Genomic DNA, 16,561 nt, shown 5'->3' on the forward strand with positions numbered 1-16,561 from the left:
ATTGTGACGTTTTTTGGCCACGTGGTGTTTTTTAAGTTCTGGAACGAATCTTCTTCTTTCTACCCCTCCACCCTCCCTGCTACAAATTCGATTTATAGAATATGAACTATTTAAAAATTGAATAATTTGTATTTTTTTTTCGACATTGTGATTGTGTAATATTAACGGCCACTAGTGGCTGGCAAGATACCACGTGAAATCATTGCAGATATGATCGGGGGAAAAATACGAAGTGTGGATATTTCACATTAAGATTACACCCATTTGTTAACCCACTGCTGAATGAAGGCCTTCCCACGCCGTATGGGCTCGTGGTGGTCATTTGATCACAATAACTTCGCATGAGGGGTCAGTGTAGGTTTACAAGGTGGCTGTGGGGTGGAGTGTGTGCCAAGGAACGTCGAAGACTTGGCCACTGATGATAGCCGTGTTTGGGCACTGAACTCCGTTTTCCCAGCTCATGTTCGGGAACCGCTGCGCCATTCGGACGTGAAAGAAAACATTTACTAAATATATAGTATGGCAATTATGAGTTTAAAAACAGTGTATTGACCAATATTGTACATTCCTATTCTAAGATATTTCGGTAAAGTCACGTAGAAGGGAAATAAAAAAAATGTAACAATAAAATTCTCACGACGTTTCGGCCACAACACAAGCAGCCGTCCTCAGGTGAAGAACAGAGCTGTTGGAAAGACAGCGTCCTCATTAGCTGTCTTTCCGACAGCTCTGTTCTTGACGGCTGCTTGTGTTGTGGCCGAAACGTCGTGAGAATTTTATTGTTTTATTTTTTTTTTCCTTCTACGTGACTATACCGAAAGATCCTAGAATATGAACCCCTGCAGTCACGAAAGCTTTAAATCGAAATTTGACGATTCCTATTTGTGTTCGAGTTAAATATATTAAACGTGATATAAATCAACGCATTGGATGACAAGCGCGCGCCTTCAAACGTTAAAACGATGACGTAACTTGTTTCGTGTATCGTTTATTCGTATTGTTAAAATAAAGCGGACACTTTTAAAAGCAAGTGTTTTTTTATTACTTTGCAAACAAGCAACTTAAAAATAATGTTACTGCATAACAGAGAGCCCATCGCTACAACAGCACGACCCGTCCCCCCGCATGTACGTGGCAAGCCGAGCAGTCTTGTGTACTCTACATGTCCACGAGCCCCCCACCCCCCCGTGCCTCACTTTTATCGTTTTAACCCCTAAACTCTGAGCATGACCAGTGTCGATCATCACGCGAACTTCAGTCATCCTCGCAGCAGCGGATTTTGTGGCAAGCCCATCGAACAAAGACAGCGGGCACCGCATCGCGCTCTTTTAGATGTGCTGCGGCCGTCTGGAACGCTCTCCCCCTTTCGATATTAGGAAGTCACTGGAGCTATGCACTTTTAGATCTAGATTTAATATTCATTTCTTAAGAACTGCCTTTTGTGTTTAGTTTGCTGTCCTTCCCCGCACCTCCGATTAGCGAAAGAAGTTAAACATACATGGCACCTAACCCAAACCCCATTTCCAATTAAATCCTTACCCCAACTCTCACCCCCTAAACCCAACTCTCTAACCTTAACCCAAAACCTTCACCTTCTAAACTCTACAGGATAACTCGGCAAACTTGATGACAATCGTTACGCAAATATAATTATTATCCATATTTCATGAACTAAAACCCAAGGTGAAGTTGTGATTGCATGAAAATCTGGTTTATGACAAAAACTAAATCCTGCGGGGACTGAAGCGCCAGACCAGTGTCTATCCCGCACGTGTAGAGACAGTAGCAGTTACTTCCTATTCTTAAGCGAAACTTACAAGTCATAACAGATTTGTAACAAGGTAGCGAACGAACACCACATCAATCTTATTGCATACTAAATGGGCAGCGATGCTTGACCCGCTTTAAGCACAATCACTGCACAACAAAAGCGAAATGTTTTGGTCGAAGCTCCGTGACATTTGGGCGGTCCAGGAAATGACTAACCTCATAGGTAGTAGTTCCACATGCTTTTCATGTCAGAATATAGCAATACAAGTTAAACAACACCGCACCCATACCGGTGTGTAAGGAATGGGTGTGTGCCACGCAAGTCCATGTTTACGACTAATCATCATTATTATTATCAGCCATGATCTATACATTGCTGCTTACGGTAATTTATGCCAATTAGAGGGTGCAACAATTTAACCTTCCGATCCGATGAAATATCATGACTCGTGGTGGCGATTTCAAGATTCAAATCATGTTTTATTTAACACTGCCCTGAATATTGCGGCCTCTAGTGGATGCACGATCACACCGACCCAGTTATATAAATATACTGATCGAAAACATTGATTATTCACATTCGCGTTTGGATGCACGTAGCGTGAGCGCATCAACGTTTATCGATGAACTGATGCATTTTTACACTACCTCACATAATTACAAACAAATATCTACCTTCATCGTCCACAAACCATTATCAGAACCATTAAGATTAATTTATACTGGTATAAAAGTTTATTTTAAAAAGGATATTTTTTTGGTATTAAATTCCCAATTCCATTTGTGCTATCGGCATCACGCCAATAGATGAGGAATCCCCTTGGACAACTCATAGAGCGCTGCACCAAGGGTGTTGGAGAACGGCCAAGACATTTTTCGCAGGGCTCCCAAAAAAAAAATTCAAGCCGCCTTTTTATTGTTTACACGATAGGGGGCACACTTTCCCATAAGCTCAGCTATGAGATTGTCACGTGACAGTCAAACCAATACAGCTAGAATTAAGCAAAATTTAGTGCAATTTTTGTTTTTACATGATCGGGTTTCTTTCGTGCGGACAAATGGTGGCTGGGCTGAGACCACTAACTCTCTGTCTGCACTCGAGAACCTAGTTCAAAGTTGGCTGGGTGCCCGATAGATTCAAACCAATGATCTCCGCAGTCCTGGCTCGGCACTCTGACCTCTTGAGCCACCCGGCATCCTCACACGGTTATCATGCTCCTAGTGCTTGTAGTTATTGTTGATCAATTTAATGCATAGGGAAGACTATGATTTTTTAAACAGTGGGAACCCATTAATTCAGTTGGTGCGGCGTCTCTGCACTTGGCAAGAAAGTCGCGTACTGTGGAGCACAATGCACGATCATTCTTCTTTACTACACGTGCACACACACCCACTCCACCCTCCTTCATGCACGATCGACTACATTCCACAATTCATTCATGACCTTCGGAATGAATCAAGCTACACTTTTTTGTCCCCCTAAAAACCACAACTTCAGTTCAATGGCCAAAAAACTACTGGCCTTCTGTGCAAATAATAATGCACGAAGAAACGGAACGACTCGGACGGTCATGCAGATGCAGGTGATATAGAGTTTAAGTGCCATAACATCTGGGCACAATCGAAATGTCAATATCCACAAACAGTGTTGTCGCCCGTGGTTCAGAGTTCAACCGGAGTCTTCTCCCAAGTCTGAACTGGGATGTTCTGGAAAACACACACGCACACAAAGATAAAGACAAAGATCCCCCGTATAGCCTTAACAGACTGTAGGGGCAAGTGCTGTTAGCGAGCACCTATGAAGGCCGGCACGGCACACGAGGGGGTGGGTGGCCAACACCATGCCTGGCCGCATTAGTCTCCCCAGTGGTGATGTGTACACACCACACCGGGTACTCATTTGAGGTTGAGTCGACCTAGGGGAGGCCCAGTACCAGTTCAGATAAACATCACTGATGTTGGCCGTGAGTGGGAATCGAACCCGGGTCTCCAGGTTCGCAGCGCACTGCACTACCGCTCCCCACCACACAGTAATACACACACACACGCACACACACAAAGACCCCATACAGACATTAATAGACTGTTGATGCAAGTGCTGTTAGCGAGTGCCAAAGGCCGGCCGGCACGGTGTGTCCAGCACCGTGCCTGGGTACCTGTGTCTCCCCAGCGCTGATGTTTTACACACCACGCCAGGTACGGTCATTCTTTTAAGGCAAAGTCGATCTCGGAGTGTCCCAGGACCGGTTCCAATATCACTTCGCCATCGATGTTAGCCGTGGCCAGAAATCTAACTCAAGTTGCCGGGTTTGTAATGCGGCGAGCACAAAAATGCATCGCTACTCCTCACTCACACACGGTAAATACAGTAAATTGTGAAAAGGAGTTGCCAAGCGATTATACTGCTCCACCCGTTTGTCCATGACGCCCCTGTAAATTAAGTGAGAAGCCATTGTGACGTGTCAAACACTTGAAGGATGTGACGTTTGAGAAATGCAACTCAAAGATGTGAACCACAACGCATAAACATTGATAATGTCACGAGTCATACTCTCAACAATGGAGTCGGAATTTCGATTCCAGAATCAATTGGTTTAATCTTGTTTGTGCCTTCTAATTGTTTTACCATGTCGTCTTTATAACTGATTTTTATGTTTAGTTTGCTGGCCTTTCCCGCACTTCCGATTGGCATGGTTGACTATTAATAGTGCAAAGGAAATTCAACATACGTGCGTGCAGTGTTTTCTGTTCCACTAGCCTAAATCGCATTAGTTTACGATGCGCGTAAACCTTAATCGATTCTCAAGCGCACTGCGTGTATCGTGTGTGTAGGGAACGTATAATCATCATTTGAAAGCAGGGTGTGTCAAACTCGCTGCCTAAAATGTAGCCGATATTTTGAATTGTGGTGCTCTAACACATGGCTGTAGGGTTTATCATGCAAGCGGCATGGTGATGTTACGCAACATTCAAGTCATGCTGGGAGGGAGGACCCAGCAATTTTGCCACAATTACACTTTCTGCTGTCAAGAGATAATCACGTTTTTCGTGTATGAATGATTGCTCTTACACAGCACGGTACATGCTGCAGGCGGTCCCAAACATTGGGTAACATCACCACAGAGGCAACATTTAAATCATCCCAGTAATACAAATGGGGTGGAAAATGTGTATAATTTTGAAAGTAATAATCCATAGGTAAAGGTGTAGCCCTGCAATTGCCTGTTTATGTCACTTCTGGAAGACAGGTCTCCACCACAGGGAACTTCAGAGAACTCCGAGAGGGTGATTTGGTCTACGCTTCCACATTGGCCAACCGACTAGGGAAGAGGTGGGAGTAGCCATCGTACACAACCTGCCAATCGACCAACCATGGTGAACCCATTCTCCGGGTCCTCCGGTTTTTCCCTTGGTATAGAGAAACATGCATTTCGAGTATTTATCTAACATCTCCACATGATAAGCCACTTCATTTAGCTATCATTTGTGGCCAGGTCGCATCTGAACAAAAGCTATTATAACTCAGTGGGCCTTACCTGGTGAAATAAAAATAGTTAATTCAATGTTCATAGATCAAATTGGACCAGCTTCCCTTGCATTTGAAGTCCATTGCGCTACCCATCACACCACGGCAGCATCCAATTATGAATTATCCGTAGTTATAGAAAATATGGCTTATTTATGGAGAAATGGAGCTGCGATGGTAACAAGGTGTCAGCAGGAGGCAGTAATAACAAGACGACTACTGACAGGCCTAAGTGGCGATGGCCATATCACAATTACTACGATGTAATGGAGCTGCGAGTGCTCGATTGTAACACCACGTACCGGCCTCTTTGTCCTCAAATTCTGGTGGAAGGTCATCGTCATCCTCAAAGGCGTCATCCTCTTCCTCCGCAAGCCCCAACAACTTTGATGCAATAATATGAAACAGAGCAAGGCGGACATTTAGAATGTATCTTACCTCCCAAATATATTCCAACGCCCTGTCATTCAAAATTAGCCCATCACCACCGTCATCATCGCCGTTGTCGTCATCATGGAATGCTTCTCACTTCCGTAACTGCATTGACCACTAGCAGTGGCAGAAGTGGCTGAGGTGCGAGTGTGTGTGTTAATGTTTGCTCCACCAATGGCGTTTAAAACTCCTGTTGGACCCTCCATGAAGAAAATGATCTCACCCCTACGCTCACAAAACACACAGCACCTCAACGGAGTGGTCTAACACGACCTCCGTCCTCCGTGTTCGCCTCAAAGAAATTTGCGGATCCACCATGTCCTAGAGCTTTTGGGGGGCTTCAGAGGGCAGAGGAACCACCCCCTCCCCCCCCCAGCCACCACTCTTCCTGATTCTTGTAGCCAAGTCAAAAACTGTTGGTACAATATTTCACAACAGTGGTGGCTTTTCAGCAATATTCCTCATATACATAGGGGGCGACACCTAGAGCAGAATGGAATGCACAATTGACAAGAAGCACATCGCAGTCACTCGTTCTGTTAGTGTTTACAATATTTCAAAAGGTTAACCATGTCGTGTCTCCCGTCTTGAGTTTCTGTAATAGAAATGTGCGCCCCTGCAGGCTCGCTCACTCCCGCACTACATCTTGACAAAGCGCCTCAACAAAACACCCCCAAGCAGCCTGCTCCCCACCCCATCACTCTGCATTCGTTTGCATCACCTGCGACCCCCCCCCCCCCCCCCCGGGTCCCCGTACCGGTTTAAGTGCACGGAAGGCCCGGTTGAGCACCTCGCGGAGCGTCTTCTCCCGGCACGACGAGGCAAAGTCCTGTGCCGGCCCAAGGAGGCGTAGGCACTCCTCGCTCTCGCTCCACACGAGCTGTGGGGGGGGGGGGCAGAGATGGGGGGGCAGAGGGAGGGGTGGGGGGCAACACACGGGCGTGGCCACCACACAGGGCATGGCTGTGAGTAACGCATGCGATTGGAACCTCTCCACCAGACTGAAAACTCAATTATTTAGAACTGTATTCTTGGTTCTTTCGGTAAAGTCACGTAGAAGGGAAATAATAAAATAATATAAATATAAAACAATAAAAATTCTCACGACGTTTCGACTGCAACACAAGCAATCATCATCACACCTGTAACACAAGCAATCATCATCACACCTGATGATTGCTTGTGTTGCAGTCGAAACGTCGTGATAATTTTTATTGTTTTATATTTATATTATTTTATTATTTCCTTCTACGTGACTTTACGTGACTTTACCGAAAGAACCAAGAATATGAATCCCTGCAGTCATGAAAGCTTTAAATCAAAATTTATTTAGAACTGCTTTAGGTGTTTAGTTTGTTGGCATTGTTCTGCACCTCAGATTAGTAGTTGGGCACGTACGGTGCGAACAAAGTTTAACACACATACGTTACATACGAGGTCAATTAGAGCTGTGATTTACGTCATTCATAGTGAACCGAAATCACGGCGTTAATTGTAATTTCAGCTCACGATGCAGTTGAGATCACATTTATAACTGACTCCATGTCTGTTTTACACCTGTGATGAGTGCATATAACCTCTTTGTGGGTCGCGGGAGTTATTATATGACCATACTTCGCCACGCTGTTAAGTGCGGATCGGTGATGGTGGGGAGCACAAATGTGGGTGCATAAATGTACAGGACCTTAATGGATTTTGCCGCACTGTTCCATGTTGCCCCCAACATAGTCCCACACATTATGGTGCATCCATTCATCGATGTATGCATACAATTGAGTGTTTAAGGAATCGATTATGTTAGGAGGTTCCGGGAAACCCTGCAGCCATTGGAGGTGCTAACCGCACTACAAGAGGACGAAGAGATAGTTTAATTCGTTAATGGAATCGTGATGCGGATTCGCAACAATTCATTACAATTCATCGAATTACAAAGGCAGGAAACTGAAAACTTTAGAAGAACCACTTGGTTCTAAACTATTGCAGAGAAGGCAATGTAGATTATGCAACTAAAGCATGTGATGCAGCCAAGTAATACAAGGAGAATGAGGGCTTTAAGTGCTGGACAAGGGACTGAAATTAACTACAGCCATTTGTAGGAAATGGCTCTTTTTATGTGCAGTGGCATATCTTGATTGACATGGGCCCCAGGTACAAAGGATTAATTGGAGGTGAGGGAAGGTTATTTAATTAACGTAAAAACTATCTTCCTAACCGAGTGGTCTGGGTACCTCCAGCCCGAGGGCCCCAGTGCAGTTTGCACTGCTCGCACATTCAATAGCCACGCCGTTGCATCGGTGTTATGGCGAAAGAAGAAAATATCATAGGATATGACTTTGGTTAATATTGTGTGTCAAAGATGCTGTAAAATGTGAAGAGGTTTTTTTTTTTTAAACAGCATTAAACAAGGGTTTAGAATTCTACGGGGCTGACATAAAACCCAACACGGGGGTGACAGCACTTATTTAACTGACATCCTTTCATGTCACAATTCATCTCGAGGTTGTTGCTCTTATCTTTCCACTTTATTGCTCAGATTTATAGTCCATTATTAAAACCCTTCCATGCCCTCAACTGGCTTTTTTATCCACATTATGTAACTTTCTACATTTCTATCCACTGTATAACATGAAAGCAAGCACTGCAAATGGAGATCTAGGAAATACAAACAGCACACAATAACATCCTTTACTTGCTGCTACTCAATACTCTTTCTTTCATACATGTCCCCCCCACCACGTCTCGAATCCCCATTGCATTTGGAGAGGTCAGTGCCCTCAGCATCTGCTTTAGGATTATTGGATGTGGTTAACCGTAAGAACGTTCACAATCCAATTGAATCGCATTTTCCGAACGGAAAGGATAAACAATATCCTGGCGTGACGCCACAATGTAGCCCTCCACATGTGGAACCCAATGCCCGGCCCGGTCTCCCACCACTAAAGTGTACAGAAGGGTTGGAGATCTGTTGAATAATAGATGCATTGCATTGTCCCTTACAACCCGACCGTGCCAACTGAAATTTGTCTCCAATAGTGGGCGCTAGGATCGCATGGAAGAAGCAGGCGCTGCAACTGTGCCAGGAGGCCCATGAGAGACAGGAAGCCCTGTGGCACCAGGCTGCAAAGGGTGGGGAGGGAGAAATCAAACAGGGGGCCCGATTACATTTCTTGCACCAGGGCCCATACCAACCATGCTGCGCCGCTGCTTATGCTGTCAATTAATGAGAATAACCACTTGTAAGCATACGCTGGTCAGTTTGTTCCTGTTTCAGTGAGAAAATAACACCGCACAAGTGTCAGAAGCTAAGCACACTAGAGTCTGGTTCACACTTGGGGGCTTGCCAGGCACCGTGGGCACGGGGTCTGCGAGGTGTGGAAGACGTTCGTGAGACTGGGTCCACTCACGATTGGGTCTGCATATTGAATCCGTCACCATGGAGCTTTGAACGTCACCCCCTTGGATGTGGTGGGATTTCTCCAGGTTCTCTTGTTTGTTTTGCCACATGACGCAAAACAATCATTCATGGAATTGGCCAAACATTCCAGTGTCGCAGGATCTTCCTGAAAAAGTGGTCTGAGACTCTAAGAGCTGTCTATTTGTAAATAACATTTTACTCACGGTGTTCACGTGATGCTCCCAGTGTTTTAAATTTCCTGGCCGGGCATTGGAACAGTGTCCCAGAGAGTATGAGGACCATTTATGCGAATTAAAGTTTACATTTTTTTATAATATAGATGTTGTTTGTTTCTAAACTGTGATTCTTAAATATGTTGTCAGTTTTAATGTTAAGCTAGAAACACTTCGTCTGTGCTGTCCAGTTGCCCGGGGTGAAAAGTGGGGTAGAATGTTTCTCAATCCTGGCCAGCAGGTTCAAAAACGTGATAAAATAAACAAATAGGCCATAACGGGCATATGAATTCTTGCAATACAATCTGCAACACCGCACTCAGGCAGCCCCCCTTTAACACGTGCACTTTTCCGGAGAAGCGTACCAGCCTGTGCCATGTACCCAGTGGCGCTTGCACCGCCTACACTCTGGATAGCTATGCCACGGACTGCACCCATGGCCTTTCGATTCCTCATCCCCATACATAACCTGTTATTGACCTCGCTAGCCTCTCAAATGCGGTGATGTTTACATACCTGAAAAAAACATTAATGAGTGATTTCCCTTTTTAAAAAAGGGTGTGGAGTAGCGGTCATCTCAATTTCTACAGCCCTGAGAGAATGGTACAAGTTCCATATTCCCATGACAGGGGCCAGTATATCCATGAAAACAATGGACGATTGCTATTGTTGTGCCCAAGTGACGAACAATGCAGCTCGACCTTTCGATTGGCTGGCCATCAGCAATATATTACAGTCTAGAATGAGTGATTAAAGACGATCAATCGTGGGATGGAGTTGGTGGCAGTGGTCCCGGGCATTGCGTTACGAACTCAGCGACCTCACTTTTCTACTCCCGACCAAGACGAATATCGGTGGGGAGTTGTATCTGAACCGGTCATTTTTGCTTCCTCCGCTCCTCAATGACAAGCGTGGTAAAGTATGGCCTGCGGTTCATTCAGCATGGGATTGACAAAGGGCTGCAGATTATTATATAATCGATATTATGACTGGTTCCCTCACCCAACCCCATACAAACACACACCAAGCCATCGGCTCGCGGTCACAAGAGTGCATGCAGTAGTAGTACTGTACAAGCAGTGGAGAACATCGATGGAGGCTTACGACACTCATTTAATGAAGTTGGATAACACATCCAAATGTAGCATGGAACCTCCTTAAAAATGAGCACCAACACCCAGCGAGGATTTTCTTTGAGAAATTACCGCACAGGTAATGATTTGTATTGCTATACATGAGCAAATGGCATGAAGGGGATAATATACCATGCGATTCGTGGTGGTGTATAATCGGAAGATATTAGATAAGACAGGCGTGAATCGATGTGTGACATCAGAATATGAGCCATTGCGGAAGATGTTACCGTTCGCCAATGCGAGACATTTGAGATGGGAAGACGTGTGACATTGAATGATGCGACCCGGGAAGGTGTGATTGAAGATGGGGCTTGAATATATTCGAGATGAGAGGATTGCGTCGTGATGAAATATGTTATATCGGAAGATAAAAGATGGACGAGATTGGAATTAAACAAAATAATCTCACCAGCAACAAGATAACAACAACTGGAGGCGTCACCGCGAAATGACACAAGACACATCATCACAGCACAACAACGGCAATAATTTACATTTATTTGTAAAAAGGCGCCTTCCACGAACGTCTCAAGGCGCCCCCTTCCTCCGGTAGCACTGGAGATGATCGCAAGTGTCGGCCCACATCTTTTGCACCCACACGAGGCGATGTCCAGCAAAGCACTCAAGATCAACAACTTGAGGGGGCGCCACCGTCAAAAATCAAAACGCAATAAACCCAAACCACAAACGACCACGGCGTCTCCTCCCCTCCATCTGCAACGCTTTTGTCACCGCGGCATCTCTCTCGAGAGACAAAAACCCACGAAATAAAAGCCACCCTCCTCCATCATCACCACCATCAACACAATGCCAAAGCGGCCACCACGAACAAGCGGGCAAACTTACGAACGGCGCGCTGGGATCTCCGTCTTGCGGGCACGCCAGGCAGAAGGAGAGCGGCGCCCTGGCGTCTCCCACGGGCTCGCTGAGGAAGTGGAGCCGTCTGTCCGCCTGCTCGGAGGCGAAGAGAGAGAACGGAGTGCTGAGGCACCATAACTCCGCCTCGGCCACCACGGCGCCGAACTCCATCGGGGCCTCGCTCAGGATAGGCGGGAGGGTCGGTGGGGGCCCTCCTCCTCCTCCGGCCGTGTGGTGGTGATGGATGATGACGACGACGGCGGCGATGATGGTGGTGGTGATGTTGTTGTTGTTGTTGGTGGCAGACGGTGAAGACGCCGCACACAGAGGTAGAAGAGGCAGAGAGGGCCAGATGTTCCAGTGGTGGCCCTGCTGCAATGCCCTCTGTACGTGTGCGCGTCTTCAACACCGTGACGTGTGTGATGTCGCTCCCCCTACTGACCAACGTGGGCAATGCGCAGCTGTGAAGCCCTCGGATGGGGTTTTTAAATCCTTTATTAAATCCTTTATTAAATCCTTTATTAAATCCTTTATATTAAGTTCGCTTGCTTGCTTGCTTAGGACCGTGCAAATCTTTCGGTCGTTTTTTAACCCACTTCCCGTGATCCAATCGAGCTGACATTTTGCACACAGACTCGTTGTGCCAGACAATTAATTAACGTTCGTGAAAAAAAATTCCCAAAATTGTACACTTTTTAGGCAAAAAAAAATTATTTTACATATATTCAAATAGAACGCATTCATGGCTTTGGCTGAACGTCAGAGTGTAAGAGCCCAGAGCGTAACCCCTCCACAGGCCGTGGCGGAGTAGCGCAGTTGGTAGCGCCCTCGCTTCCCATGCCAAAGGTCGCGGGATCGATCCCCGCGTTCTCCAAAGGCGAATATATTTTTTAATCCTTTATATTAAGTTCGCTTGCTTGCTTAGGACCGTGCAAATCTTTCGGTCGTTTTTTTAACCCACTTCCCGTGATCCAATCGAGCTGACATTTTGCACACAGACTCGTTGTGCGAGACAATTAATGTTCGTGAAATTTTTTTTTCAAAATTTTACACTGTTTATGGAAAACAAATTAAATATTTGATTACCAATTGTTTAATGGTGGCAGACAATCATCTGACCCATAGGTGGCAGCCATCTCAAGCCAGAAGACGAGAGGACTCTAGCCGCCACGCATATAAAGGATTTATAGTGAAAAACTTTGTTTTTACGGGTTATACTTATTTTCTCTCTCGTAACGTGGCCGCCAATGGCACCGCGGAGAGGAAGACGCAAACTCGCCGTGATCTTGTTGCTGTCGAATTGATCTTATTCAGAATATCTCAAATCCCGATGTCATCATCTGCAGGCGAGTTTCACGCACACTGGCCACACGTAACAAAGACAAAGGTGCTCCCCCCTCCCGTGTAGCCTCAACAGAATGTTGAGGCAAGTGCTGAGCAGCTGTGAAGGTCAGCACAGTTCAGGAGTGGGTGGGAGGGTGGCCAACACCACGCCCAGCCACCTTTGTCTCCTCAGTGGCGCACCAGGTGCTAATTTGAGGCTGAATCGACCTAGGCGATGCCCAGGACCGGTTCAGATAGATACTTGTCACCGGTGTTGGCCGTGAGCGGGAATCGAACCCTGGTCGCTGGGTTCGTAGTGCAGCGTAGCGCTAACCACTGCACCACCGCTCCCCACCCTCAACACACACACACACACGTCTAGCGGATTGGATATCACACCGTGGCCTGAAAGGACAAACATATAATAGACGACGTTTCGGGCATTGACCCTTCTTCATAGTACCATCGCCCGAAACGTCGGAATGCGTTGCGTTATTTTGTTTTGATTTGTGGTTGTCCATCACCGTCAACGCAGCAAGCAGATTAATCAACTAATGTTTAATTGCCGGATTATAAGATGCACCCCCCCACTCCCCAATTTTGTGTTATAATACATGGGAATGCTGCGTCTTATAATGCGGAACATTTCGTTAATATCAGACCTCCCGTTCTGCGCCTCTTACATTCGGGATGGGGCATCGACAGAGAGAGACACACGGACATATCAAACACGAGATGTTTTAAATTAAATAATCGTTGTAAACTGAAATATGGGAAAGAAAGCAATAATAGGCGTATCTTAGATGTTTTGTACATTTATTTATTAACCGTTTAGAGGAATGAGCGATGATTCGTATCGAAGAAAAACATCGAATTATGAATCCGAAATTAGCAAGAACACCAAAAGGTTTAATTGGAAAACGGAGGGGCTCTCATGGTATGGCAAATGCAGTCCGGTACAACGAATACGACGGGCCGAAGTGGAGTGAGATTTCATGCATTGCCCAGTACGCAGATTTTGCAACCCATTTTACGGCGAATTAGTTTATTCTGCATGCAGTTCGTTTGTCAATCCACCGCTAGATGAGGGCCTTCCACAACCCGGGCACGCAGTGAGGATTATTTGACCATCCATACTTCACCATGGTGGTCAACGCGAGGTGGCAGACGCACCGATAAAATAATATCACGAGGATGTACACAATTAAATCATAAAACGCTTCTCGTCTTATGAATACAACCCTAAAACTACAGTCCACCCGCGCAAACGTGGCATTTGCGGATACTTGATAGCGCATGGATGAAAAAAAATAACAATAATCTCCACTGTGGGACTGTGGTCACCCAGAACTGACGATGGGACGTCTCACGACGCAATGCTCGATTCGCAAACACGGGAGTCATCATCACAGCCCCCGACGCAATTATCTGGCTCAACCACCTCAGTGTGAAATTATAGATGGTGTCCATCATCAACAACAGCCATACGAAGAAGAAGATGTGTGGGGGGGGGGGGGGGGAGTTCGATTTGATTCCCAATTCGAATCACCACACCCGACCCATGGACCGCATCGAATCTCCAGAGGATTGCATTCTTCTGGCTCTCGTCACGATGGTCTCTTCCCATCCTCCCCTGCTCCTTCCACTCTCTGCCACCCCCGCCCACTGATGACATAAACCCGAGGGAGCCTCACGTCCACAGCAGCCACCCGCGGTCTTAGTTACAGCACGTAGCATGTTTCCATTAAACTTTCGAGATTTCTACTAAATCCAACTGTGGTCTTCTGGGTGTGACCGCGTGTTGAGAATTCCGTCTCTTAAGCTTTTACGACGCACTACTGCCGGCAGCTTAAGGAGTTGACCTCTGACCTAGATGAAAAAAAATCCAAGACCACAAATTTACACCGGTAGCTATCACAGTCTGCGCTTTTAACCCAGCAACCTCCATGAGTTCAATTCCCGGTCACGGCTAACGTCAGTGGCGAGTGATATCTGAAAGGGTCATGGCATCCCCTAAACTTCATACAGCGAACTCCCACACTGACCAGCGATAGAAACACATGACAACATAACCTCCACAACCATCAGAGTGTGCGGTCTGGCATGGGCCGCCTGACTGGCCAAGCTCGGTATTGCACCCAATGTAAGAAGTGCCCGTGCAGTGGAGGACCTAGGCGATTATTGCAATGTTTCTCTTTCCGTCTAAATATATGAAAATATTGTCGTCATTCTAGAAATACAAAGTCGATTTCAAAAAGAGGGTGGGGTGCAGCGGGGTAACGTAACAAACTCGGCGCAATGCACCCTCAAAATTACGGATCGATTTGGGGCATCAGGGCTCGCTGCCCTACCGCGGTTGGGGTTACTGTCGGGAGTCGGGTATTTAAGGGGAGGGAAAGTATATGGAAGAAGGGGAATGTACCCAAACAGGCCCAGAAATAAAATAACGAAATCGTAATGTCCAAGTGTGTCATTCTTGTTTTCTCCCAGGAGCAGCGATTGCCATGTCTTCACAGAGGTGGTGGATTAAGCTCGTACGGGTCCTGTAGCATATGTTAAAAATTGGCCCTAAATAAAAAAAATACATAAATATTAAAACAGAGCGTTGATATAGTGTTTTTTTCTGGAAGACTTTGCTGTTTTTTCCTGGATTTTTCTGTTGCGCCTAGTCACTTTAAGATGTTTCTTTGTTCATGTTTTTGTTTGTTGCGGTTGCACCCGAGTCAAGAGCCGCATGGCTCACAGGGCTATACCTAATAAATTAAAACTGAATGAAATGAAACTGAAACAGTATTGTCTCGCTCTCGAAGAGAGAAGAAGACTCGGAGGCGCGAGGAGGGACCACGGAAGAGTGGGAAGGCAGCGGCCACCTGGCGAGCCTGTGCCAAATTCCCCACCTCTGCTGCCCCCTATATGTCAAGGTGTTCTCAGCCAATTCATGAGTGTGCGTATGAATTTTTTTATTTTACCAACTATACATTTTTCTTTACAAAGTAACATGCATGGAAGAAAACACAATGGTGGAAAGTGTATGGTACTTTCGAATACAGATGCTGCATCTTTGTCACAAGGAATAAAATGAATGCAAATACATTGATCCTGTAACACTTTCCATTATTAACAACAATAACATACAATTTTGATTTAAAGCTTTCGTGACCGCAGGGATTCATATTCTTGGTTCTTTCGGTAAAGTCACGTACCTTCCGAGCAAGGCACGCGCATGGCGTGTGACATCTTCACCTTAGACAAAAGGCCTATTTATTTCTGGCTCGCTTTTTTGTCGGCAAATCTTTAGTAATAACCCTTTAATCAATTTGCCCGGATCTCTGTAGGATAAATCCCAAGTAGCAATGCAGCCTGGTATTAAAATAATATTCACATTGCATGTATGTTGAACTTAATTTTGGAGCTTTCGTGACTGCAGGAATTATTCTTTGGTTTTTTCGGTAAAGTCACGTATAAAAATAAAATAATAAATTAAATAATAGCATACTATTATTTAATTTATTATTTTATTTTTATACGTGACTTTACCAAAAAAAAAACAAAGAATATGTTGAACTTCTTTCACACCGTCCATAGCCAACCATGCTAATCGGAGATGCATGGGAAGGACAACAAACTAAACATAAAAGCAGTTCTAAAGAAATTAATTTTCATTCCAGCTTTAAAAGTGCATTACTCCAGTGGCTTCCTAATATCGGAAGGAAGAACATTCCAGACGGCCGCAGAAGCGCATCTGAAAGCGCGCAATGCAGTGACCGTCTTTGTTCGATGGCCAGCCAAAAGCTGCTGCTGCTGCCAAAGTGACCGGAGTTCGCGTGATGGTTTACGCTCCTTGACGATGTCAGCAAGGTATTGATTGTGGTTCGTTTGTGGCAAGCAC

General features: G+C 45.6%; 1 protein-coding gene across 1 annotated transcript; it reads right to left on the reverse strand.

Moving 5' to 3' along the window:
* Window positions 1-972: 972 nt before the first annotated feature.
* MTURN (maturin, neural progenitor differentiation regulator homolog) lies at window positions 973-11,787 on the reverse strand. The gene is made up of 4 exons (XM_061548642.1): window positions 11,338-11,787; window positions 6,486-6,608; window positions 5,599-5,680; window positions 973-3,477 (listed from the first exon to the last, which is right to left on the reverse strand). The coding sequence occupies exons 1-4, from the start codon at window positions 11,518-11,520 to the stop codon at window positions 3,440-3,442; spliced, it is 426 nt and encodes a 141-aa protein (XP_061404626.1). The 5' UTR covers window positions 11,521-11,787; the 3' UTR covers window positions 973-3,439.
* Window positions 11,788-16,561: the final 4,774 nt, after the last annotated feature.

The sequence above is a fragment of the Lethenteron reissneri genome, chromosome 9 (genome assembly GCF_015708825.2).
Source record: "Lethenteron reissneri isolate LAM-NWPU_2019-01 chromosome 9, ASM1570882v1, whole genome shotgun sequence".
Classification (NCBI taxonomy): Eukaryota; Metazoa; Chordata; class Hyperoartia; order Petromyzontiformes; family Petromyzontidae; genus Lethenteron; species Lethenteron reissneri.